This window comes from Cyprinodon tularosa, unplaced genomic scaffold, assembly GCF_016077235.1.
Source record: "Cyprinodon tularosa strain WSP-4 unplaced genomic scaffold, ASM1607723v1 ctg658, whole genome shotgun sequence".
Classification (NCBI taxonomy): domain Eukaryota; kingdom Metazoa; phylum Chordata; class Actinopteri; order Cyprinodontiformes; family Cyprinodontidae; genus Cyprinodon; species Cyprinodon tularosa.
In genome coordinates, this window is record NW_024039405.1 from 236,422 (window position 1) to 260,784 (window position 24,363).

General features: G+C 36.5%; 2 protein-coding genes and 1 non-coding gene across 7 annotated transcripts; all 3 read right to left on the minus strand.

Annotated features, from left to right (window-relative positions):
- Positions 1–199: 199 nt before the first annotated feature.
- On the minus strand, positions 200–271 carry trnaa-cgc. Its single transcript has one exon. It is a non-coding gene; the product is annotated as a tRNA-Ala (tRNA).
- Positions 272–445: 174 nt separating this feature from the next.
- On the minus strand, positions 446–4,630 carry si:ch211-119e14.1 (retrotransposon-like protein 1). Of its 4 annotated transcripts, none has more exons than XM_038309130.1 (4): positions 4,474–4,630; positions 4,129–4,217; positions 3,763–3,906; positions 446–1,760 (listed from the first exon to the last, which is right to left on the minus strand). In XM_038309130.1, the coding sequence occupies exon 4, from the start codon at positions 1,754–1,756 to the stop codon at positions 1,139–1,141; it is 618 nt and encodes a 205-aa protein (XP_038165058.1). In that variant the 5' UTR covers positions 1,757–1,760; positions 3,763–3,906; positions 4,129–4,217; positions 4,474–4,630; the 3' UTR covers positions 446–1,138. The 4 variants fall into 4 exon arrangements, with proteins under 4 accessions (XP_038165058.1, XP_038165056.1, XP_038165059.1 ...); XM_038309128.1 differs by having other exon boundaries at positions 4,125–4,217; XM_038309131.1 differs by having other exon boundaries at positions 4,129–4,254.
- Positions 4,631–8,723: 4,093 nt separating this feature from the next.
- On the minus strand, positions 8,724–23,452 carry coro1b (coronin, actin binding protein, 1B). 2 transcript variants are annotated; one of them, XM_038309139.1, is made up of 11 exons: positions 23,250–23,452; positions 22,970–23,125; positions 18,475–18,680; positions 18,146–18,268; positions 17,207–17,336; positions 15,607–15,908; positions 12,117–12,221; positions 11,889–12,034; positions 11,374–11,431; positions 10,096–10,425; positions 8,724–10,019 (listed from the first exon to the last, which is right to left on the minus strand). In XM_038309139.1, exons 3-11 carry the CDS (start codon positions 18,676–18,678, stop codon positions 9,897–9,899), a joined length of 1,521 nt encoding a protein of 506 aa, XP_038165067.1. In that variant the 5' UTR covers positions 18,679–18,680; positions 22,970–23,125; positions 23,250–23,452; the 3' UTR covers positions 8,724–9,896. The 2 variants fall into 2 exon arrangements, with proteins under 2 accessions (XP_038165067.1, XP_038165068.1); XM_038309140.1 differs by having other exon boundaries at positions 23,221–23,452.
- Positions 23,453–24,363: the final 911 nt, after the last annotated feature.

Here is a 24,363-nt window from a genome sequence, read left to right on the forward strand (position 1 = left end):
GCTTTCTTCCCAATATTTGCACCGCATCCAATCAGATTCGAGCTAGAGATCCTTTGACCAATAGGAATTATGAACATTGCTAGCATTTATGCCCATTTTCACCCAGGAACGGGAGAAGTTTGTGGATTTTATCTGCTGCCAGACAATTGTTTCAAATAATCGTAATGATTGGTATAAAATTGAGCAAAACGACAATTTGTGGAGATGCCGGGGATTGAACCCGGGACCTCATACATGCGAAGCATGCGCTCTACCACTGAGCTACATCCCCAGTGCTGCACGCAGCTGAATCTTTGGTATTCATCATCTATCATGTTGATGTTGTATTAATTTGTTGTTTTTATCACAAAAGGGGAACCTTGTTCGGATATATAAATATGTTTTGATAACTGGTAAAAAAAAAAAAAAAAAAAAAAGATAAAAATAAATAGAAATGTTTTAAATCTTTTCAACATTTTATTCAACAATTATGGAATGGGAACACAAAGTTACATTTGTGGTTTGGTTTATGTTGTAGCAAAAAATAACGTTGAACGCTGCATGTTATGCAGCCAGTTGTTGGACATGTTGTTTTGTTTTAAAATGTTACTCCCTGATGATACAGAAACAAAAAAAAAATCTTTAACATATATTGTTAAATTGGTTACCTTTTTTTAGCAGTTGTTCACTGTTCTACAATCCCTTATAAGAGAAGTGATATAATCTTTAAGTACATTTTCTTAATTAGTTTACATAGAAAAGCTTAATGTATTTATTTTTATTTCCGCTTTAAAAACTGAACTGAAGACATTACGTTTACACTTTACAGCAAACAACAGTGAGAAAATAGAAATACAATATTCTCTGACTTTAGATTTCTATTAAGTTTGCAGAAAACATTTAAGGCATTAAAAAACATTTCAAAGTCACAGATGACAAACTTTACACAATCTTTACAAGGAACATCCAATTGGATATATATAACAGCTTTATTCAGCCATCACGGCATTAAGATAAAATATGTAACATGAGAAGAATTGAACTAAGTTTATGCTGTTTTTCTAGTTTTATTTCTATGCTTCACTATGTCTTAATTTGATCTGTGATCTCGCCTTCTTTATGAAAAAGTTTTCTATCCCTCCCAGCTTTACTTGTCGTTTTACAGTGCTGTCACATCACTAGCCCGGCCCTCACCTCCGTCCTCTTCTGACCAAATAGCACTACCAGAAAACTGCTTCAGGTCGATCAACAATCCAGTCCCACCGCTTGCTTCTGCTTTACCTTCTTCTTTTACCTCTTTTTCCTGCTTTTCCTCAATTTTATCCTCCTCATATAACTCTGGTTTACTATCCATCAGCTCATCTTCCTCACCTGCCTCTGAACTGTTCACACTGGAGTTATCGCCTTCTTTTGGGAATGAGCCAGCACTGTGATCCCCACTGTCCCCCTCTTGTTCATCCTCTCCATCTGTATCACTCCCATCACTCCTCTCTTCTCCATTCTCCACGTCTCTCTCCTCATCCTGCTCGTCCTGCATGTCTTCCTCTTCATCGTTGCCTTCAGGCCACAGCTGGATGCCAAGATGACTTTCCACAGCTAATACTGCCCCTCTAACCCGATCCCTGACCCCACCCTCCTTGTATATGATTTCTCTGATTGTATATTCATTGTTTGCCTCCCTGTTTAATTTTTTGTACAAGAAAATAAGCAGTACAATTAGGATCACCAGGGTGACGAAAAGAACCACCACAGTTCTAGTGGCTGGATTTTCTGTCATTTTCCTGCAGTGAAGAGAGAAAAGAGCTTTAGAAAAAGTTATACATTTGAAATTCAGATAAAAAACTTTAGAAAAAGTCTTGGACAACACATTTACTGGTTGTTTAGTTCCATGAGAAATTAACAATCAAATGTATATGTTTATATGTTATCTCGCATTTTCTCTAATGATTTGCCTTAAGTATATATATATAAAAAAACTTTAAAAATAGAAAGTAATAGAAGCCTCCCTCTATTGTATTCAGGGGAGACCTCAACATCAAGCCAATTGCAAAAAAAGTATATTTCGTGAAATGACATGAAGATAAAAATAACAGTTTAGTTAAAGAAAAATATTCTTGGTCTTAGTTTTCACAATGGAAGGGAAAGGGACATTGTAAAGGGCTTAAATGAATAAAAATGTCTAATGTTGCTTAATGTAAAAACAAGGATCTTTAAGGTTGGGTCCTATATTTAAGCAGCAGACATCTTAAAAGTTGTAGAAAGCTCTCTGGGTTAGTTAGTTTTATAGGCTAAATCTAGGTTAAGAATGGCCAAGAACAAAGCAGATTTATTACACCTTTAAACAACTTTAAGAGAAGACCGTTATCATAAACAAAAGTGAGCTTGAAGGCAGCGCATCATCAATTATATTCCTGGCTGATTAAAGTGATTAAAAAGTGATTAAAAAAATCTATAGCTGCATATTTACTATTGCATGATGTCTACATGGTTCTGGTTTACAATTCATAGCTTGACAGGAAACATTTTATGCATTTAATTCCAGTTTGTGTGTGGATCAGGAAGATAATTGATGGTGCACTGCCTCCAACTTCAGTTTTCTGCCTAGATTTTCAAGCAAACATGAGGGTTTAAAGGTGCATAAAATAAAATTTCTTTTTTTACATTTCAGAATGATAGGTAATTTAAAATTACCTATCATTCTGGAATAAATTAATCTGGAATTACCAAACAGAAGATGCTATAGAAATAATCACCACCAGTAAGATGTGAAAGACTTGGACCATTTAAAATTAAACTAAAAAAAAACAATGTATACGATATAGTATTTTAATTATTAAGCTATGATCATAGCTTAAGTTCAGTTTATGCTTTAAGTTTATAATTTAAGCTAAAGCCATAGCTTTAGCTTAAACTATTAATGTACCTTTTCACATTAGGTGATAATTAAATTTGGAACCTTTAATCTTGAATAAATAACACATAAACTGGATTTCATGCAATATTTTTTTCATTGTATGGACTGATGTTATCCAGGTATAAATAAATATTTGTTTTAGAAACTGCTGCCAAACAAATACTTCAAGAACTCAATTATCTGCTAACATAGAGGTCAGCTATTCCAGTTCATAATGGCTGGTATCATGCAACCTTTAAATGTATCCTTGGTCCAACACACCTGAATCAAGTAATTAGATGAATCTAAAAACTCTGGTGAAATTGACCACATACTCAGGAGGTAATTCAGCCATTTTCTTTTTTTCTGATGTGTCAGACCAAGGATGATCTAAAGGTTGCAGGATGCTGGTCCTCATAAACTGGAGTAAAAAACTTCCATATTATTCAAAGGTTTATGAGAGATTCTGCTAATTGTAACTTTGGTGTCTGGAAATGAAACAAAGCGATTCTCAGTACAGGTAACATCAGCTATAACAAACTTCTAGTTTGGTTAGACTAGTATTTACCTTACCATAAAAGAAAGCCTGCTTTCTGCCTTGCTCAAGAGCAAGAGCTTCTCAGTCAGTTTATAACAGTGCAAATATGTTTTTGAATGAATTTTTTTTTTTTTTAATCAGGCACTCCTCTTAGGTACAATCTGTTAACTTTGGGGGAATCCTGTTGTCAAAACGTACTCATGTTTAACTGCGGCAATGAAGCGAAGACAAATCTGTAGTTTTTTCACATTATGCACACTTTTAGGTTGGAAACCGATTCAAATTTGAACATTATAAGCCACAAATGACGATTAATAATGTTGTGCATGTAAAATCTACAATTATAAATTACCTTTGCGTCAAACCTTTTGTTAATTGAGAAGAAAACTTAAATGTGTTTGTTTCAGCTGAGCCGTGCAGTCAAAAACTCCTGGAACTTTCAAGGGAACACTGAACTTGTCATCAGACGATCCATCCGTGTGTTTTATTTTATAGCCTAGAAAACATCGACATAAGAAAAGCAAATAACCATTTAACTCTTATTTTGATCGATGTGATTACTTTGCTAAAACATTTTTATTTTATTTATCAAATTCATTGAATTGAATGTATAATTAGCTTATTTGTGGGAAAATATCACACACTGTAAAATATAATTGGATAATCGCTTATTATTATTTTAAAACAACTACAAGCAAACTGTAATATACTTACTTACAATGTCGGTACTGTATTCACCCTTTGTGCTGTCTGCAATAACTTGAAAGACAGGAAGTTCGACAGACCGCTCTCAGGGCTGCTGGTTTCCTGTCAAAGTGATAATTGTGCACCCCCAGTCAGCCTGCTATGATACAAAACATTCATATATAGCTCAGGAAACCAAAGCAGTAAGTAAGGCTATATAAATGAATACTAGAATAAATAGTAGGAGTAGTAGTAGTTTGTATTTCAGTTTTTTCATAGTAAGAAATGACCTACATGAACAAGGAACAGATACAAAACTGTGAATTCATCAGATAAAACACCAATATGGTAAACTGTTAAAAAAAAAAAAAAAACTCACCAAAGTTGTCTGGAAAAGATATGTCTACGGTTTGCGGCGCGAAAAGACTGAACACTTGCAATGCAACTGGGTCTAGCTTACATATCAGCAAGGGTGCGTTTGAAAAAAGTCACAGCATGTATGCAGATGAGAAGAGAGCAGTAGGGAGGAAGGGGGGAGTGATGCATTGTATGAGGTGAATAAAAAAAAGCTGAGAAGTGTTGGAGGTAGGTGGAGACTTGGGGAAGGATTGCATGCACAGATTAAAGACAAACTTGCAGCAGGGTGTGGTGAAGAGCAAATATATGTAAATGCACAATTATTTATAGAAAGAGGAACATGTTTTTTAGATTTTGTTTTTTTCTTTCAAGGCAGAGTTGTTGTACAAACTAGTGAAACAGGTGCAGGTAGTCTTGTGGAACAGCAGAAATACTTTTTTTGAATTAAATGGTGTATTTCCTGTTATGATTTCAATTTTTTTTTTTTTTTTTGGGCAAACAACTCATCTCTAAAGTGAACAAAGTTCAGGGAACAGGTCTTTATACAATTTTAATGGTATCAAAATACACCTTGTCGATTGATGCCATATGAACCAATGATCAAATTGGTGCAAGATTAAATAAATAAAGAGATCTTCATTGTTGCATCTGCAAACCTGAAACCTTCTAAAAGCAAAGAGTTTAAACTTCAGAGCTTCTGAAACGACTTAGCCACATCCTGTTTCTGCAAGGCTGCCCAGGCTCACATATTCTCTGCACTGTGTGATGGCGGCTCCATTTAAATCTTTACAGTAACGCTCACTGTACACTTGTAAAATATGTTAAAATAAAAATAGATTGTGCAACAATGTTCTCTCATCCTTTACAGATTTTAAGGCTAAGTTAATACAAAAATATCTTAGCTTTGAATTATAATTCAAATGAAAAAGTTTTCTCTTTAATGCATTGCTCACTTTAATACACCTTTTCTTTTAGTTTGACAATATATATTAAATTAGGACTATGGCTTCTTTAAATCAAGATCTACCTGAATACCTTTCAGATGGACTAGTTTCTAGAAATGTTTCTAAATACGGCAAGCAATAATTTATAATCTGTGGTCATGTCAAATCTTTTCTTTTTTAAAACTTTCTCTGATGAAGAAGGAACTTGTTTCAGTGGTTTGTACAGTTGACTGACTGAGCTTTGTTTTGTAAGACCACAGATTTTTCTTTGTGTATCTGTTTAAAGAAACAACAAAGACGCTTGCTTTCGAACACCAGTCAGTGTTTAATGTATTTTGATTTGATTTGCATTCATTTAGGTTCACTTCCTTTTTTTTGTAATCCAAACATCCATGCATCTGTCAATCTTCTCCCGCTTAGTCCTTGTCAGGGTTGCAGTGGAGCCGGTGTCTATCTCTGGCAGTCTATGGGCGAGAGGCGGGGTTCACAATTGACAGGCTGCCAGTCTGTCGCAGGGCATCAGAGAGACACACAAAGACACAACCATGCACACACACTCAACCTGTGGCCAATTTAGAGAAGCCAGTTAAACTAACAGTCATGTTTTTGGGCTGAGGGAGGAAACCGGAGTGCCAAGAGAGAACCCATGCATGCACAGGGAGAACATTCAAACTCCATACAGAAAGACCTTCTTGCTACAAGGCAGCTACCTACTGTACCACTATCCAGCCCATATTCAAACAAATTCCTAGATTTTTGCAAGCTAGAGCTGCACCGTGTTGTCAAATCTTTCCCTTCACTCCTTGGGTTAGTTTAAACGAACACTTTATCGAGAAGGCATTGTTGCATTATAGACTAACTCCAGTTATCTAATAATAAACAATGAACATAGGCAAATGCATTATTATTGTGTATTCAACCTTAAAACTGATCACTAACTGTTGGACATGAGGGAAAATGAGCATCCACTCATGTTTTAAAGCGCAAAATATAAAGATGAGCTTAAACACATCACAAGCTACATGAATGATCCCCTAATGGACAGTGATTTCATGATATAAGCACTTTTCAGCGAATAAGACAGAAAATGAACACTTCAAATAAGCTTAAAGTGGTACATCAGTTATATAAATCTAAATTGTTCATATCCTTACCATTATATCCTTTAGCTATAAATTTCCCTCTATGCAGATGACGCCATGTTTTACGCATATTTGATTATAACTTCATGGTATAGAAGCAAAAATTGAAAAACGGTGCTGAAATTGATCTGTTTTTAAGAATTGGGATTTTCAGTACTTCACAACATAAATATTCTAACTGAGTTTATACTTACCTTTGAGCATTTGAAAACATTAAGTTGCATCATCAGATAACTACTGCAAAACCATTTAGTTTAGCTATAGATTTTACTCTACGCAGATAATACCATGTTTCACCAAAACCATATAGAAATTTCAGTCTTGATCAGAACAGCAACAAGTCATGTGGTGTGAAGTCTTTTATGCTTTCATGCTCTAAAGATGTCATTAATTTTAACTATCTTAAAGAAAGCTGTTCTTTAAAATACACACTCTCACTAAATTCCCTAAAAAATAATCAATTCGAATTTCCTGAAGCATGTTAAGGAATTTTTATTGCAAAAAACATTTAGTTGCTTTATACAATTGACACACTTAAAACTGTATATATAAGCATGATCAGATCTCAAACACATTACTAAAAACTGAACATAAAAGACAGATAATTGTAAACCAAAGATCATTTCGAACACAAAGTGACTAATCATAATGTAGTGTAGTTGAATTTTTCTCACTGTTAAAAAATTTTTGTTTATACAATTCAAGTATTTAAGGGATAAAAAGACCCTTCTACAAAAGAAATTTGAATATCCTCCAAAAAGTGAAGCACAGAATTTGAAAAACTCAAACTGGCTTGATCAAACAAGATTACTCAGTTTTGCTGTTACACTCTGAGGCAATAATCACCTTTTATCAAAAACATCTTTTTAAAGGTGTGATCTGTTTTGTATTGCAAGCTACTGAAATTTGGACGGCAAAAAAAAAAAAACATTTTAACTTGTTTTATCTGTAGTAAGGCTAGAATCCATTTTAGATTAGTTACCTTCATTTTCACCGGTGTACTGTAACACATTGGGGTAGCATGTGCGTGCAACAGAACAATTTGCTTTGCAGTGAGTAATTTTATACATACACATTTACAAAGTGAACAACAGCTCATAAAAAAACAAAAGAGATTATAACAAAGAAATTTTAAAACTCCCTTATTTAGAGACTTTATTGCAGTGGGTGCAAAGCAGTTTACCATCTGTCGCATTTTGTCCTAGGAAGTAAATCACTGCCCAGCAGAGGTGTCAAAAATATTAATATTTATTACTAAAGTAGAAGAAAAATTACTAATTTTTAAAAACACTTTTGTAGAAGTTAGAATTTCAACTTAACTTTTTACTTATTTAAAAGTACCATTTTTAAAACTACTTATAAAAGTAAAAGTAATGCAACAGAAAAATGTTAAGGATAGAGGCTTTAAACCCTCCACTCTATTAAAGGATATTTTTTCAGCAATTCTGGATGATAACTTCCTTATACTTAATTTTTTGAGGTTTTATAACTAATGGTAACAGTTTGAAATTTAATTTTACTTCATCTTGAAAAACTATATATTTTGGTATGTAGCAAACAAGTTGGTGCAGCACCGAGTCCAATCACAAAGAAATTGTCTGGATTAAACTAATCATTTTGATGTTTATTTGTTTTAATACCAACAGGCCATAACGAAAATGAGCTTAAATGAAACTAAACTAACAAGTCTATTTTTAAAATGCAAGGAGTAGAAATGATAGAAAATTGCCCAAAAAAAAAATGTGAGTAGAAGTTAAAAGTTCTCTAAAATATTATTACTCCAGTAAAGTGTATAGATCGAAAACATTTCTATTTAAGGTAATGAAGTATTTTTACTTTGTTATTTGACACCTGCTGCCCAGATGGACCAATTTGGAACTGCAGATTGCAAGGGTGGTCTAGTAAATTTGGTATGAGCCTTGCTATCAGTGCTATAACAGATAAACTATCATTTAGAAGACGTTTTCCCCACTTTTGTTTTCAACACCTAAGCTACCAAACCAAGCGACTAGAAAAAGATCAGAATAAAAATGCCTTATGAAACTCTTATAAACACTAAAAATATTTTAACTTCCCTGAAAACACTCGTTTTCTGCAGATAGTATTTGTTCTGATACCAAGGTTTCTCCAAATATGTGGTTCCAATGTACTCATTTCAACTTTTAGAGTCAGAGGAACTGGACAAGTCATGTATGCAAGATTTTAATAAGAATGAAAGTTGGATTAAAAACAAATTCCATTCATCATCTATTTAACAATTAACACAGTATTCAAGAATAATCAGAACTAGAACATGAAAGAAACATTAGTGTAAATCAAAGGCTTTCTTGTACAAAATATGAACGTTTTAGTCAGTTATTACATCGAAGTCTCGTTAAACCTGTTGTTCATATCAGTGTTAGGCGGTCAGTGCATACAGAATGAAAGCATTAAAGGGCTAAACTGGAATGCAAAAGTTATCCTATCCCTGACTGCTACATAAATGACATTTTAATGCCTCTAAAATAATATTCAGAGATTAAAAACAAAAATAAAACGACATAACTCAAAGTGCCTTACGTATTTTAACACAAATACATATTCTGTTGCAAATGTATGGAAATGTTTTGCTTTATGTTGATTTCCTGTTAGTAAAACGGTTATGAATAGATATGCATGATGGCAATCAAGCTCTGAACCTCACAATGGCCTACAAACACATCCAATGTCCTTATTAAACACACCAATTCAATAGTGCTTTACCTTTTTTTTCTTTTTTGCTTACTGCACCAACAACACATTATGACAACACATAAATATTCAACAACATTCTCACCACTGATCACTCACACAGTATACTGAGACTCCGGGTTCATAAATCTGAATGCAACTATAAAGAAGACAGAGATGAGGGACAAGCCATAGATAAAGTCAGAACCATGACTTGAGAATTTTGCAACATAAAACTACCTGATTAATAAACCCTAGGGGTGGTGTTTATGAGTCAGCGACAGGAGAAAAGACATTGGGAGGTAATTAATCGGTTGCTTTAAAAGGCAACCTTCATCAACTTTTCACAAAATGATTACTATTACCTTTCGCATTAAAATAAGTGAGCAGTCTTACTGAATGAAAACATTAATTTAATAAGCTCATAGATGTACCATCCAATAACTGCTAAGGGATCATTCAGTTTTGCTATAAATATCACTCTATGCAGATGAAACCCTACTTTAAAAAAAAAGTTACATGGACAATTCAGCCCTAATCATAGCAGCTGGAAGCCACAGTGATTCACAGTTTTTAACGCTAACAAAGCATTAAGATATTTTTAAGACTGGTAAGGCTACAGTCTATAGTGTAGTCAATAGTAAGCCTCCTCAAACGTCGCCGTCTTCGATGCGAGCCAGCTGCCTCTCCAGCAGTTCAATCCTCTGGTTCTGAGCGAGCACAACAGCTCGTAACGCCTTCATCTCTGCTAACAATTCACTCAACATTTCATCCTGAAACACAGAAGAGCAACAAATCAGAAAGCCGTTCCAAGCGGAAAGATTACCTGACCGGGGCTGACAACGTTACCTCTTTCCTCGGCCTCTCGCCGTTTCCATCCGTCTCCCTGGCGGACACTCTTGGCGCAGTGGTCTCTTCTTCCGCTTCTTTGGTGGCAGAGGTAGCTGTGGATGTGGGAATTGCTGCTACGGTTGTAGTTGTGGCAGCTCCAGAATCCTGAGAACCTAGCTTGGGCTTGGTTCTGATGGTGTCTCTTTGTTTGGATGGAGGCGCTGCGTACCCGCCACTAAGAGACACAAGCAGAGGTGGTGCGTCCTGCCCGGCGATCCATTCATCTGCCAACAGAGCCGGCTCCAAGCCTGCAGTGTCTGGGTAAAGGTCTCCCTGGAAAAGATCTGACTATTGGGGCAAAATAAAAAAAGACATCAGACAGACATATTTAGAAAATAATACATCTTTACATTTACCACATTTTCTGGACTATAAGCAGCTACGTTTTCCCCAGCCTTTGAACCAACGGCTTATAAGAAGGTGGAGCTTTTCTGTGGATTTTTTTCCCAACTGCCAGAGAGAGAAATCAAAGCTGGAAATGAAAGAATAAGGAGCTAATTTTTATTTAGCACAAAAACTTGCCAGTAGCAAGGACGACGGAGAACAAATATCCCAAATTCACACATTTTGACATTTATTTGAGGCATTAAAGCTGCTGAACCAGTGAAGAGACTGGGCTCAACTCCTGCAGCACTGAAATAAAGAGCTGACAAAGCCCCATCTTTCAGTAGAAGCTCATACTGCTCCGAGCCAACAAGCTAACAGGAGCTAGCTTTCTTCAACCCTACTCTAGGGGCTATATGTAGAGCTCCCCCTACAGATTTGGTGGGAGACAGTTCAGTAGATATCAGTGGTTTATAGCCTGGTGCAGAGTGGTGCCTCCAGGAATGTTTCATAGGGGTGGCCAGATGGGGCCACTAAAAATCTTGGGCACATTGAAACTAAAAGCCATAATTTCAGGGTTTGAATCTACTATTATGGTAAACCTGCCTTAAGTAAACACCTACTCATATCTTGGTTTATTGTGTGATATTTTTTTTAATGTTACGTCACTGGCTGTATAGAATGGGATAAAATGCTAAAATGATGCAACTACAATTCACACTGGCGAGTGGGGAGGCCAGGGCATAGCACAGGGTGGCCGTGGTCACCCCCTGGTGGCGCCGCTGCCATCAGTGCGGTTTATATATGTACGTTTCCTTTTTTTTTCTTCAAAAAATTTAATTGGCACGGCTTACAGTCCAGAAAATACGGTATTCTAATATAATTCTTTTAAAAACAGGGGGTGTTACTTACTTTGCGTGGTACAGTCATTGAAATGGGTTCCACTTTCCTTTCATGCAGCTTATAGAATCTGCAAGTAAACATGAAATTACTGATTGCAAGTTAATAACAAATCAGTCTTGGCTTCAACTAGTGGTACAAGTGAGTTGTGGAAGTGGAATAATGCACATAAAGTCAAAACCATTGTAGCTGTTAAAGTGGTGACAACAGATGTGATCTGACAAGACAGTAGTGGCATAGAGAGCAATGTTAAAATCATACAAGGACATTTTGCAATCATTGTTTTTTTTCTAAACTTAGCCATGTCTAGAGGAAGAGGAGTAACTCAGAAGTTACAACTATATCTATAAAAAAACAACAACAAAAAAAACCGCTTGAAACCATGCATATGCGAGGAAGTTCCTCATGTCGTCTGTTTATTAATTATGGTGGAGATTCTGTGTGAGATATTACTTAGCCCGTTTTAGCAAAGGATTGTAGACATATTAGTGACAAGAGCAAAATGAGAGCAGATTAAAAGTACTAACCTGGCAATTTCACACTTGTTGACATCAACACCTCTTTTACAAAGAAATCCTGCGCCTCTCTGAGGCTCCTTGCTGCTGTATAAACTGAGGAAATGAACATACGGGGACTCATCTGTCACTTCAAAATAACGGATAGTGCAATCCCCCTGAAATGAAGATAAATCACATTTATTTGCTTATAAAAGAAAGGAAGAGTATATTCAACATTCAAAGCTGCTTTGTATTTACCTTTCCACAGAGGTAGACCATGTTGGTGTCAGGGTCATAAAAGGGAAGAAGAACTCCATTACTTGTATCCATTTCTTGAACAGCCATTGGTTCAGAGAGATCTTTCTGGAAAACGGAAATAGTTTCTTTTATAACTGAAAATACTGATAATCAAACAGAGCAAGGATACTGGATGATTTTTTTGACCAGGGGATGCTTCTTTCAAAAGGCATTTACAAAACATTAAAATGTACTTTAATGTGGTTTATTACCAAAACACAGTGGTGTTTAATTAAGAATGCGGAAGGGAAAGGACGCATGGGTTTCAAGTGTTTTAGACATTCATTAACAACCTCCTAAATTGACAGACTGTTAGCAGGTTGCTATAATCCAAGGAGGTCATGGGATCTCTTGATGAGCTGCAGAGATAGACAGCTCAGGTGGGAGAATCCATTTACAGAACCTGGTGTTTACAGTGCCCCTTTCACCCTGCTGCTAAGCTCAGAGGACCATGCACAGAACCATCAATGAACAGTGCACTGATTGTGCAATAAGTCAGTGATAAAAAGAGTTTCGGACAAAATTATTATGTTGAATTTTCCTACCCAGATATTTTATTTCATGATCAAGATTCTAAAATGAGTGAGGACACAGAGTGCAAAGAAACTATGTTTGATGCTTATTTTTCAGTGTATAATATTTAATAATGTTTTAATCACCCACATTGTTGTATACACCCCAGTATTTGATCGACTGTGTGCAATTTCCTGATGGAGCAATGTGTAAACTGACTGCTGTCTGGCTTCTGTGTTCAAAAAAATGGCCGTCCACCCGCCACCCTTTGCAGGCGGTGTAAATAGGGCTGGGAATTTAACACATTTGTTTTGAATAAATAAGTAGAAACATTTTAAAACATAGAAAATGAACGGAATTAATAAAATTTTCTTATATACGCACTCAACACAAAATCCCAGGCAGGAACATTTGTACTCCCGTAAATCTGACAGACAAGCAGCATCATAGGTGTTTGTCCACTGGGGGTATACAAGTTCATAAACTATGGCTCAAAATTAATACCTCAAATCGGTATGAACATTTAAGCTTAGTGCGTCAGCGGTCGGTATGATAAGTGCAATGCGAATAGTACAGGAAGCTAGGAAGCAACTAAGTTTAGAAACATGGATTATTTGTTAGTAACAGGGTAGCAAAACACAGCAGCCTCATCGGCAAATGTGTTACTTGCACTTAATGCTGTACCATGAATAGCAACTGTTAAGCAATGCTTTATGCAGCTCGATTGTTATAGTTCTGTCAGTATTAGAAATTGAACTTTATCTTATGTTTACAGCAGATGTCTAACTCTTACTGACAATATTAGGGCTGGGTAACAAAATCGATTTATTCGATTTTGAATCGATTTCTTTACATTTTTACAAAATCGATGTCTAGGGAATGAGATTGATTAGTTTTATAGTGACGCGAGTGACGTTCACATTCAAATGAACAGGAAAGATGCACTCAAGTATATCAAATATAGCAAATAAGTTGACTGAAGACATTAACAAATGGGGGCTGACCAGCAAACACCCTGCTGTGTCACGTCTGCTTGCTCGAGTGAGGCTTCACTTTTTCACTTTTCACAAACAAGTTTGCACTTTTGAGACAGTTTTAGTTCACATCTCAAGTTTAAACTGACTTACAAGTTTGCACTTTGTGTTTCATATGAAAGGAAAAAATAAAATACATGAGTATTTTAAAACACAGTTGAACCACTTTCCTTATTGTAAAAACAGATTGAATCGAAATCAATTGATTTAGAACTGCAGTTTCTAAATCATGTTAACATATTAGAACTTGCAACCAATCTGAGGGTTGAATAACCTAAATAGAAGGATTAAAAGTAATTATGTGTTGTTGTGCTCATATAATTATTTATTTAATAATTGAGGAGAAAAACGTTTTTTAACTTGGTATTCTGTCCCTGCTTTTGTATGTTGCCAAGCTAGACAGATAGTAAACAGCTTCTACAATAAAAGCCAAACTTCTTGAGTTTTTTCCAAGCTTTACTTAGAAATCATTGTAAAAAAGGCCAATGTGTTCCTGGCCATAAGATGCTGATTAAGAAAACAGTTTAATTTCTTCACAGAGCCTGAACTTACTATGGAAACACTAAAGGTATAAAATAATACTACTGCAACAATTGATTATTACGACTGTCTTTTACTCAGTAGTAGTGAAGGAACATACCAGCTGGTTAATTTTGTCAATATGATTTTCGAGTAAAAAAGCGATTAATTGCAAACCCCGTAACTAATAATTTTAGTTGTGTCGCAACACTAAGTATAAATACTCTTTGATTTTAATTGATAAACCTTTTTAGCATAGGCCGATGAACTGATCAAAATTAAGAAATAGAGGCTGAAAAACAATTGATAGACATGTGAAGAGGCTTGACTTCCAACAGGATAACGATATACTATGTATATAGTCTGTAGGGACTTAGATCAAAGCATATTTTAAAGGTTCAAATGGCCTAGTTAAAGTCCGGACCTAAATCCAATGAAGTTAACACTTAAAAATGAATGCTTTTTGCACATAATCAGAAAAGAATTTTTTTTTTAGTTTCGAGACATGAAAGACATTAGCCTGAGTGCCATTCCGAACTTAGTCCCGCCCACAAAGTTTGAGGTCGGGAAGTTCGGTCTGGCTCTGCTCCATAGTAGCGCGAGTATTATCGCCCACTGTCAGGCGATCCAATCAAATTGTCAGGGCGGGCTTTATACGATGATGGACAGATGACCAACAGTAACGTAATCAACCACGTGACCAATGCGCGCTTGGGTGACAACAATAATGGCTGCCGCTGGAGAGTTTGGGTGAGTAGATTCTGCTATTAGGTCTGTTCTAGAAGATATCGACAGCAAATTAATTTTAAAAGAAGAACAGAGAAATGCGATCAAGGCTCATCTTCTTATTATAGGCGTGCAACTGCACGCTTTGATTTTTGTGGACAACAACTATGCCTCGCTTAACATACATCACGCACTCCGTTGCTCTTATTGGTTGTAGGTCTATCCAATTGAGTGCAGAGGCATTTTTTTTCCTGGTTCGTTCAAAACACGCCCCATAATCACAGCTCTATGGAGCAGTATCAGACTCATATTCTGACTAGAATTGAGTCGGACTACGTCAGGCTAGAAAGACATAACACAGCAGCTGAAATTGCAGCACCAAATTGGTCAACAAAGCATTTGTTCAGAAGGATTCAATGGAATAGAAAGGATATGAAAACCAACTGAAAAACATATCATATTAAATCAAATTCTAAATAACTAATCCGAGTTATTTTACCATGGAAAACTGCAGTAAGATAAACTGGAGTTTTAGGTTGTAACATGGTCATTTGAAGAGAATGTATACATTCAAGCAAAAGCTGTATTGGTATCAAACTGTGACCCGTAACACAACAAATATTTCTGCTGCAAACCTCTGTGCTGGAGCTGCCACTTACTGTGTCCCACAATGCCAGCTGCCTTTCACTCATACGGCTGAATCCCGTGGTCAGGATTTTTCCATCAGCGAGGAACACGGCTCTCATGGGCCTTGTGCCATCGTGGACCTTCTCTCTGACCTTCAGGACAGCGCCCCTGCGGGGGTCGATGATGCGCAGGGCCTTGTCCTTGCATACAGTACACACCGCGCTGCCATCCTTGTTCCAGCCGACGCTGTAGATCAGGTCCGGGTGGGTGTCACTGAGCTGGTATACAAGCTCGCCCGTGCCAACGTTCCAAACACAAATCACATTATCGCAGCCTGGAAACATGACAGGTTAAGAAGTCTGCATCAAAAACCTAAAGATGTGGAGACAACGAGATTGACAAACTATAAATTCAAACACTATTTTTGAATGTAAGAGGTGCTGAGGTTGCAGCAACATTGTAAAACAGACTTTGTTTTTAAATATATACCTACTTTTAAAATTTCTTCACTGGTTTCAATGGGAGAAAACTTGAGTAGACACTCAATAGCAAATTCAATGATACTGGATCAGCTGAAGTGGAAGCTCACTGTGTCTAAAGCTAGTGTTACTTGGACGCATTTCAAAAGACAACTAAATAGGGAGATTTCAGCATGTGTTCAAAACTGTAATTATTTGTTAGGTCATTTAAATTATCCTGGCCTATGTACGTAAATCCCTGAGGAAAATCCCTGGTAAAAGATATGGAAAAGGCCTTTACATAAATAAATAAAAAAACAATATCAACTGTACAAAAAAAAGAGCCTTGCAAAATAATAAAATCTGCATACTATTACATAAAAGTTTTCAGTTAATAAGCTTCCAGTTATAGTGGATCAGTTTATCATGAGCTTTCTCTATAGTTATGCTGCTATAGGCTTAGACTGCTGGAGGACATAGGGACCACTTTTCATCATTCTGCTTCATTCTGTCTCTTTTATTCTATTCTGTACTATTTGTTAGTTCAACCTCTAACTTTATGCTCTCTCTGCTTTTTGTCAACATTGTAGATTCATCTCAAATGTTCCTGTTTGGCTGTGACACCATTCTGGAGAAAAATATCAGCAGTGTTGTTGCCATCGACACCTTTGTTTAGAGATTATAGAGTGAACCCTGTTTTTTCTGGTGCCTTGAGATGACACGTGTTGACATGTGAATTGACCTTATATAATTAAACGGAATTGAAATTTAACTGAATTTTAATTTGATCATGGTACATTTTATGTAAAAATACACTACTTTCTGTTTCATGGAATATTAACAAGATCTGACCCGTTTTCACCACTCTTCAAATGAGAAAGACAACAGAACATGTCATCTTTAGAAAGACTGCTGTGTTTTGTTTAAGTGACTCTCCAAAATAGGAAACACAGCAACACACAAATGAAGCAGAAGTGGGTTGAGGTAAACTAAAAGTTTTAACAGGATTTTAACTTATTAGTAAAACTCAGAGTTAAAAAATGAAATAATTGAACATATGCGCCTCTTATTGATTTAATTATATCTGTAAAAGCCATTTCCAGTTAATGCATAACATGCGCATAAGCTGTTAAATAAGTTATCAAAGTCTAACATCAGCTTTCAGGAATCCCACCTGCAGTTAATAGGATGTTGAAGGCACATGGGTGCCAAGCCAGGATTCCCACCCTTTTACTGTGGCCCTCCAGGGTCACAATGGGGTCGGTCATGGGGCTGGTCAGCCCACCATCGGGGATCTGCCACACCTTTAAACAACATTCGGCAGAATTTAGAACTAGGTTCTAAACTTGAAATGATCATAAATTTGCAAGAATAACCATGAGCACACATAGTTCCAATGAATATCTTACATGCTTTGATCCTGAGCGAGCATGAATTAAATGTTAATTTGAAGCTGTTAATGATTTAAGTTGAAGAGTTTAATGATTTAGCCTTTGTGTAGAAATAGCACCACCATGCTGCCACCATCATGCTTAACACTATTATGCTTAGATCTGAAAGCCTATCTCCTCTAAATACTCTTTTAGTCATTTGGGTTTAACAGCTCAACCTTGGTCTCGTCTGATCGCCCAAACTTTCTCCAGAAGATCAGTGGCTGTGGATTTTGTTGAAGCTTGTGATGCAGGAACGAATCACTTAATTATTAACACTTGCGGGAAGTCAATAGGTGGCCTTGTCAAATTAAAACACCACTTAGTAAAAAGACTTGGCATTGTGGTGACTGTGTGTATATTTGATCCTGTATGTGCGATTGTGACTGTGTGAAGATGAGATAAATAGGCTACAAAATCAAACTGCTGCAGCCAAAGCTTATTTCTAACAAAAAAAACTTTTTCCAGAATAAGAATCAGCTTTTTTATTTTTTATTCTTTTTTTTTTTTTTTGCTTTCTTGCGAAACCAAAGTTAAAGACAGAATCTCTAGAAGCCCTAATAATAACCATAACTGTACATATTAAAACCTGGACTTGTGGTAATTAACTAATGGCAACGCTTGACCTAAAGCTGATCATCTAACACAGCACCACAAACCACCTCCACACAACCTAGACCTGCCTTCACTGTGCAGTCCTCTGAGGCACTTGCGATGATGTTGTCATCATGAGGACACCACTGGACGTCCAAAACGGGCGCCGCATGTCCGCAGACTGTGGGACAGGACTGGTCGATTCTGCCGCTCTGTTTGGAGAAAACAAAAAGCTCTGATCCGCTGGCCTAAAAGGCTGTATCTCAGTACCCTGTCTGGAATTTGGCCTGTAAAAGTGCTGCGCATGCATAGATGGGATATAACTGCCGATGTTATTGTGAATCTGCCGGGAAAAGCTTTTAGCTATAAACCTTTGTATTGATAAACAGTTTATCTAATCTAAAGCAAATGGTCAAACCTTGCTGATGGGGACAACCAGGAAGGCCCCTCCCCCACCGGCTTCGATGATGACCGCGATGAACTTGGTGTTGACCGCGCAGAGGGGGCCGTCCCACGTCACCCGGGACACTCTGACGTCGTCCAGGCAGTGCTCAGCTCTCCAGGCCTGAGCGAAAACATGGCGGAATTTACTCTGCCGGACCACACCTCTGCGGAAAGACATCCCTGTGAACGGATCAGAGACATACATTTCATTGTTTCATTTGACATAACGGAGATGACTCCGCAGTTTTTGTTCGAATGTTAGAGGCAGTTTGACCTCACTTTTAACTAAGCATTATGAATCTGTAGAAAAAAAAAAGGTGATAATTGGATTCTTACCATTTGTACAACAGGTTTTATTGTTTGTATAAAACACATTTTTTTATATCACTAATTTTCTTCACAGAAAAATGTGTACATGATTTCTTTAAATATTTGTAACGATGTATTTTTCCTTTTTAGATAAATTTAAGTCTAAACATAAGACAATAAATTTAACTTGCCTTTAATGTGAATTACATTATTTTTTTGCATTTAATTATAAACTATTCATTATTTTTGTATTTTTTTTAAAACAAAAGAAAAAAAATAGAAAAAGTTATTTGTTAACCCTTAAATAGAATGTGAAAATGCAGCTTGTGCCGTCTCTACCCTCTGATCCATCATTTTCAGAAATGTTTCTATCACATGTTTAAAAGCACATTGTGTAACTTTTGGACGATTGGACACCCCACTAGGGGTGCTAGACCTGGAAATGCCCTTATTCTGCTTCTACTAAACATCAGAACAATAAAGTGCAACACCAAACCTGCACCAAAAAAACAAACTCCTTTCCAAAATCGACTAATGCTTTTCCTCATGCACGATCCCTCTTTCAAAATGTCAAACTTTCCTTGCCTTAGCCATGACCAGTAGTCGAGCAGACAGAAAAATAGAGCAAAAGCCTTATCTCCATGACGATGCAAGAACCTGCGGCCATATGATGACGATGCGTCTTCTCCCAACTAATATAGGCGGTATTTCAAGATGGGAGCGCCACTCGTAGCATTGATAGTGTCTAGTGCTGCATATCGGCCTGAGGAATCATTTAAAAGTACTCATACGCATCAACTCTTTAGATCACAAAGTACACGGTGTGCCTTTAAATGTCTAAATTATTGATATTGCAAAACATTGCCAATAGATAGTGCAGCTGTTTTAGATGCCCATATTGTCCTCATAAGAAATCAGCATGCATCTACATACTTTTATTAGGTGTTTGGAGGTTTGAAACGCTAGAAAAAACTTAACTAACACTTTACTCAGAGAACAACAGTCAATAACAACAGGTATGAGAACAACTGCTCCATTTATTGATAACTGATGGTTTGGATAAAGATTTAACAGAAGCAAAGTGTTTCTATCTGCTTACTTACATCAGAGATTTTAGATGCAGGTCGATATTCATTTTTTTGGCCGATATGGAAATCTTCAATATCAGACAAGTACATCCCAGGTCTAACTGTATATTTTCAACAATAATATCATGAAGATTCCAGGGTATTTCCATCTACTATGTAGTATGCAAAGGTATTAGTCTGGAGGTATTAAACTCAAGAGAAATCGCCAAATTAAACTATTGTTTTTAATTAACTTTCTACTAAAAGTTGTCTATTTATCTTAGTTAAGGCTTTAAGTCAAAAGCAATGGCTATCTTTATAGAAAATATATATATAAAAAAATGTCCTGCTTTTTATGGTCTCGCGTCCTTTAACTTTTCATTATAGGGAAGTTTACAGAGTCCTGCTAATGTCCTAATTATCTGTTTCCGTTGTGCTGAAGCAGAGGCACCAGCCCTATAGGATTGGAGTTTTGTGTGATTTAAAGGAACCCTTATCATCTTTCTGTCTGTCTGAGTGAACAAACTGGGCTGTATAAACAGCAGGCAAATTCTTTGGTTTAGACTTTGTCCTGGGAAAGTACAGCTGAAGGCAGAGTGAGGGAAAGCGGGGCTGCATGGGACCAAAACATGCTGTGCCAGTGGAAGGAAGGGGGGGTTGGGCAGTGGAAGCTGCTGACATCCAGCTAATGCTTCACAGCTCACACAGCTACATATTCATTAGACATGAGGGACGCAGTCTGCAGCAGGTCACACAATTATTCATATAGCTACAATAATTTATGTTTTTCTTTTTTTTTTACTTTTTGCCACCAAAAAACCCCGCAAACCTTTAAATTTCTTACAAGGTTTTTGTGTGATGGTGGAAAAAAGTGCTGTATCCTGTACAATGACAATAAAGCTTCTAGTGCAGAAGTTTGAAAGCGAATGCACATATTTCTATTAGCCCCTTTCTGTACCCCTTAAAAAAAAATCCAACGCAGCCAGTTTCTCCCAAAAGTTCCTTGAACAGTTAATAGAATCCAGCTGTGTGCGCTTTTATTTGATCATAAATCCAGCTGTTCTGTTCCGACCTCAGAAGTTGGTTAGAAAGACATTAGTGGAAAAAAACAACGTCTTGGGGAGCAGAATCTAAAAAAATTAACTAAAAGTGACATTGGTGTATCTTCAATCGAGATTTGTAAAGTGATCTTCCAATAAAATATGATTTTTGGATGTAAAATATGAAAAATATGAAACAAAATCATATTTCCAGAGCAGTAGCTACATCATTGGCAAATTATTTTACTTACCTGCTCAAATGAGAGACAACTAATCGTTAATAAATTGTTTACATATCTTTACATCAATATTTACAGTTTTTACAGTACAAAAGAAGTTGTGCAGATTTTTAAAGCAGGGTCGTTTCACATGAAAATATGAAAAATGTATAACCTTTATCAGAGGAATTGAAAATAGAATAATTAATGCACGGCTGTATACCTAAAATGTGGCCTTCACCTAAACTGCTACACTGCGCAAGAAGAGCATCAATAAAGATGATTTTGGTAACAGATCGACTGTGAAATCATAAAATTCCCAAACCAGGGGTTCATACAAGAGAGCCACAAGAAGAAAGCCACTATAACCATAATTTGTCACAAGTGATACAGGGAACACAGCTAAGAAGAAAAAATATGCCTTGGTCAGATGAGAACCACACATTTTAGCCTAAATGCTTCAAACGAACATTCCACACACATTCCACATGCTTACGCACGGTACTGGCATGATCATGCTGTGGGAAAGATGTTTTTTAGCAAGATAAGGGAAGCGTGTGTGAGAAAATGACAGGAATTTCTTTTAGAGGCTGCAAAATCATCAAAGACCACAACTCCAAACATACAACCAGAGCATCATCTTGCTATGGTGATGTATATGGTGAAAAATTGTGGCGACAAAACCACTACGTCAGGCAGAAAAAGTCCTCTGGGACAACAGTACAGTACACACTGAAAATGCATCCTGCACAACCAGCTAGAAAGGATGAGTTGAAACCCAGGCCTAAACTGGAGTGAAATAAAGCTGACCTTTACAGACGCTCTTTGTTTTAGCCAGAAAGAGCAGAGGCGGAGCTAGATGGGGGGCCAGGGGTGGCCATAGCCACCCTTAGCCAATCATTGGCCACCCCTACCATTTTATTTTCTCTCAAGTAGAATATTCAAAACAATTTAATTTATATATATTAACAATTAGTTGACAACAAAAACACTGTGGTTAATAATGCACATCAATATACCTACATTAGAGATAATTAGTACAGAATTCCTGCTCTTTCAGAACTAGATTTTGTTTTAATGACATAAAGACAAAATGATATGACTCTGCAAGTCATCTAAGGGTCTTCAGTGAAATCATAGATACTGTAAATAACTATTTTAATAAAATCTTATTAAATTATCAATTTATGTAGATGTTAGTGCTTGTAAATATCAATGTAATGCAGCATGATATTGATAAAACTAGTAAAGAATTTTATCCACTATACCTTTTATCTACACAGATGTTTAAATATATGCATCTATTTGCATAGTTTGTCTTTATTTAGGAACATGGGCGTTATGCTTCAGATTGACCCTGAGGTTCTGGGGGGCCTATCCACTTTTGGCCCCCCCTTAGTATACATTGGTTATTACCTGGCAACTCTTATTAAAATTTCTGACTATACATTTGTAATGTTTCACTATTGCAAATAAATATTAAATAAAAAATAAAAAAAAGAATTTTGCGTCTGTTATTTGAAAAAAATAAGGCGGTGCTTTGGCAAATTAAAAAGAAAAATAATAACTTTACTTCAAACGCCTCTAATATTAATTATTATTTTATTATAGTTGTATTACCATTACACTGAATACATCAATTCTTATTGTTTTTCTTAATTTAGCTCTATCCTAATAAATAAATGCTGATATAAACATGCATCTAGATTCAGCCTGTCTGCCTGCAGAGTGAATGAGCAACAAAGGATGGGCGTCACAGCGCAGTTAAACCCACAATGAGGCAGGCGTTTCTTTTTAAAGAGGAACGCTCCGTTTATTTTCCAGGACAAACATACCTTCTTCTTTGTTTTTTTTCCCTCCGTTCTTAATTGGAAACAGGATCACCAAAGCCTGGCTGCAGGCGTGACAGGAGGCCAATAAAATAATCCTCCGCCAGCAGCAGTAACTTAATCCCCTCCAACGTCCAGGCAGCAGGCGACTATTGCAAAGACCTGGAATAAAGAATGAAGGCGGATAAAAATGCAGATACTTCTGATATTTCCATAGATTGCATGCATTTAAAGCATCCTGCTTGGCTTTGTTTCACCTCTATTGCGTTAAAGGAGACGTTCAAACCTCAAAGAGCATGTCCCGCGCTGATAAAGCCTGAATAAATGGTGCAAAGCGAGGCTTAAAGGAAAGGGAGCCCCTCTGTTGAGAAGAAACACAAACGCTCCGTCACCCTGCAAGCGTCTGGTTGGTTTGGAGCGATGGATTGAGCGGAATCCCGGATGCTTCCGCTCCTGGGAGGACACATCAAAGATCCGTTTGGATGACAAGATAGATATCTCCCATTTGTTTTCCTGTCTGGTGAGATGTTTTTCTTCTTCTTTTCTGTTATGGCTCATCGCAAGCAACTTTAAGGTGCATACCGCCACCTACTGTACATGAGTGTGTAGCAACATTACTTTACATCAAATTCTATATTTATTAAATTTTGTATTCTGTAGATAAATAAACAATGCTTTCCTTAAGCTGTGAATATCCTTGATATTTCCTTAATTTCATTATATTCTTTTAAGAATCCAATCTTGGTCTGTCCTTCCAACCATCCCTCTCAATTTCTCCCTTCATGTTCATATGTTTTACAGTTCATCAGTACATGTTCTATATTTTCCTTTTCCTCCACATCCTTTATTTTCTTTATTTTTCCTTCCTATTAAATATAAATTGTCATTTAAATAGGTATGACCCACTCTTAATCTAATCATTATTACTTCTTCCCTTCTGTATCTCTCATTAATGATTCTATTTAATACTGATTTTCTGATGAGATGTTCTTCTTCTTTTTTTTTTTATGGCTTAAGGCAAGCAACTTATTGATGTGTATTACCGCCACCTACTGGAATGGAGTTCCAGTAGATAGAAGCACAGTCAAACGTGTGCGTCTAAAATGTGAAACGCAATCCAAATACACATTGTGGATTAAGTGATCTATCTTCAACTTGAGGAGATTGGGAAACACCCCAACCTGGCAACAATGCACATAAGACAGGAAACATTAGCCATTAGATGCAAAACCCCATCATGTACCGCAACATATTTTTGCAAAATATTCTAACATAAATTCGGCAAATATAAGAGGAACATCGTAGTTTGGTTTAAAGAAAGCATTTTAGTTTTATTATAATATAGTTTGTTGCACGGCCCAATGATCTTCTCTGCTGTTCTTACCACTCTTCTCACTTTC